Consider the following 3,320-nt stretch of genomic DNA (forward strand, 5'->3'; position numbering starts at 1 on the left):
TAAAATATTAAATCCATGTTCATCAAATCAATTACTAAACAAACCAATAATCCTCACTCTCAATCATCACCTTGGTATTCATGTGAATCCTTTGACTAAGTCAACAATCACCCTTTGGACATACTTAATAAAATACGTAAACTCAAATTTGAGTTTATGAAATTCTTCACTGAAATGCACTTAGCTTGTTCACATTGAAAACCGCACCACAAATCTCTTTCAAGCATCAATAGAAAAATAAAGGTTCAAGGAGGTTGATATAGGAGTTCCAAAACAGAAAACAACCTTTTGTAATGTTACAAATACAATGCTCGTATAGACTATAGACACATTGTTGCAACAAAAATTGGCTATTATTCTATATTAATAACACAGGAGGAAAATTTTCAACCTGGAAGACTATTTCTATATTAAAATTATATAAATTTATGCTTATGACTTTTTTAAACAACTTGGAGGCAATTCGATACCCGTAGCTTTTCCTATGGCGTTTTCACACGCTGATGACGTTGCAGGACCATCACGCTCATTATATACCAAATTGATATCTTTAACTATGATTCCATTACAAGGATGTGAATCACTACAATCAAATATAACTGCTACTTTTGAACTTGAAGATCCCCTTATGTTTTTGTATGTCACCTCCTTCACTTGCACTGAGCTTCCCTAATATGTTAAAAACAAATCATCAACATGACCTTCCGACATACCTAACCTAATAAATTTAAAGATCGAAGGGAAATGCAAGTACCTGTTTTTTACAATTACCCGTTGGACAATATTGTTGATCAATTAATATAGGATTTGATGCTTTTATCATGATAATATCCTCAAATGTTATATTTGTAGCCATACCGGTCATTGATGATGCCCAAGTCTTAATTCTCACACCATTTTGAGTATTGATGAAAGTGCAATTTTTGATGTGTATATCCTTCACAACATCATTTTTAGATAGTTTGCCTAAGCTACCTATACTTATTCCATGGCCAGGGCCACAAGTGACTCCTGAAATGTTGATGCTTTGACTGCCTGCTACCATAGATATACAATCATCTCCGGTACCAATGTTTGAATCCACGATATGGATGTTGTTTGAGTAGCCTATACGAATACCGTCAGTGTTAGGGCTGTCATCTGGTGCCGTTATTTTAACATGCCTAAAAAACCCATTAGTGCAATTGAAGACGTTGATGTGTACACCCTTGCTATTGTTTGAATGTATGTCATGCACAATCAAATTCTTGATAAAATAGAATCCAACTGTCTGATTCAAATGTAAAACAAGGCATCATCAGAAACAATATTATATAATGACTTTGTGACCTTATAATAGTAGAAGCTATCTATCTCAATTTCCACTATAACTTTTATCAGACAATTAGGGCACAAAAAGGACTCAACTAAATAAAGGTAGTATTATGTAAGCAAAATGATTTTACTGACCAGAATTAAAATTTCAACTACGTCAAATAATGAATCAATATTAGAATACTTTTTTCAAAATCTTACGTCATATAAGTTGAATCAAAATTTGAATGTTATTGGAATAATAATTTGAAGTTGTTTAGCATTTGCTATTTTTTATATTTATTAAATTAATGTCTAGTTAGAATTTGTTTGTCCTAGTTCATATAGGAATATGTTTTCTAGTCATAGTAAGATTATTTTTCTTCAAATTGATATTAGAGCTTTTACGATCCTGGTAGAGAATTAAAGAGTTTCCGCTTCCGATGGGTGTCTATGATCCATATATGTCGTCCATCTGACCAATGATCATATTGAAAAAAACGCCGAAAATGATATATGCATGAAAAAAACATGCTAGGAGGAAGGACTTACAAAAACATTGTAGATTTAAAGAAGTGCAAACAAGCACGAGAGGAAGAAGCTCTTCTCTAAATTAAAAGTTGGAGAAAGTAAAAATTAAAAAAAAGAGTTGGTGGGAAGGGCATCAACGAGAGTTGGTGAGAAAATGCTAAAAAATAGGAATTGGTGGGAAGGGCATCAATGAGAGTTTAAGAGAAAATGCTAAAAAAAAAAGAGTTGATGAGAAGGGCATCAACTAGAGTTGGAGACAAAGTGCTTCAGCACTTGAAAGTTGGAGAGAAGTGCTTCAACACAACCACCACAAAAAATTTTGTGAGTTGGAGAGAACATGATTCAACACTTGGAATTTGGAGAGAAGTGCTCCAACACAACCAAAAAAAAAAGTGAGTTAGAGAGAAAGTTCTCTAAATGTTGAAAGTTGAAGAGAGGTGCTCCAACACAACCAAGAAAAAATAAATGAGAATTGAAGAGAAGTAATCCAACAATTGAAGATTAAAGATAAGTTCTTCAATACAACAACAACGACACGAATGAAATTGAAGAAAAGTGCAAGAGTATACAACTTTAAATTACGGGAGAATATTAATAGAATAATAATTCAACGTTGGAGTAGTAACTCGAAATTGTTTAGAATTTGTTATTTTTTATATTTATTAAATAAATATTTAGTTAAGATTTGTTTGTCCTAGTTCATATAAAAATATATTTTCTAGTCCTAATTTAATTTGGTTTGTTACTATTATAAATAGAGATGCTGCTAGTTATTTTCAATATACAGAAATATACTATAGAGAAATAGAGAGAAGTTAGAATTTAAATTTGAGAACTTATGAGAATATAAATAAAATATTTTCCTTCAAATGGTGTTCATATAATCCCTAATCAAACAAACAATTTTTACTAAGAAGGAATATAGTTAAAGTGGAATTCATCAAAAATATAATAGTTTTAGTTGAAATTATAAAACATATCATAATAAATTAAAACTTACAAAGGGAAGGGGGGTTGCACATTGATGCTTTCCCCAAGCACATGCCCCTTGTCCATCAAATGTTCCATGTCCTTTAATCTTTAAGCCATTCATATACTGAAAACGAACCCAATACTCATTGCAGAATATCTTTGGATCTGTTGGAGCTTTAATAACTCCTTTCATTTCGAAGGTCATGGTCGATCCATTGCATGGTCCTTTAAAGATTGCACCATTTACCATATATTCCCCCAAAGGTATCAACAATGTGGCTTTTCCATTCCACTTGCATGCATCCCTCCAACCATTCAAAAGTGCCTTTCATTATAAATAAATAAAACAAGACATAATTAGATAATAAATTTGTCATGATTATTATTTTATTAGTAACTTGTAACGATCTAGTCCGCTAGTGATATTATCTATTATGGGCCTAGACCCACACGACTTTCAAATGCATCACTAGAATGTAAGAGTTGCTTAATTATATACCTACGATATCACCTTTGGTTTGCCG

The 3,320-nt window shown here is 32.0% G+C and overlaps 1 protein-coding gene across 1 annotated transcript; it reads right to left on the reverse strand.

The window, feature by feature from the left end:
* Positions 1–432: 432 nt before the first annotated feature.
* Positions 433–2,989, reverse strand: LOC107063101 (exopolygalacturonase-like). Its single transcript, XM_015314548.1, has 3 exons — positions 2,825–2,989; positions 755–1,270; positions 433–669 (listed from the first exon to the last, which is right to left on the reverse strand). Exons 1-3 carry the CDS (start codon positions 2,987–2,989, stop codon positions 433–435), a joined length of 918 nt encoding a protein of 305 aa, XP_015170034.1.
* Positions 2,990–3,320: the final 331 nt, after the last annotated feature.

Source organism: Solanum tuberosum, unplaced genomic scaffold, assembly GCF_000226075.1.
Source record: "Solanum tuberosum cultivar DM 1-3 516 R44 unplaced genomic scaffold, SolTub_3.0 scf00305, whole genome shotgun sequence".
Classification (NCBI taxonomy): Eukaryota; Viridiplantae; Streptophyta; class Magnoliopsida; order Solanales; family Solanaceae; genus Solanum; species Solanum tuberosum.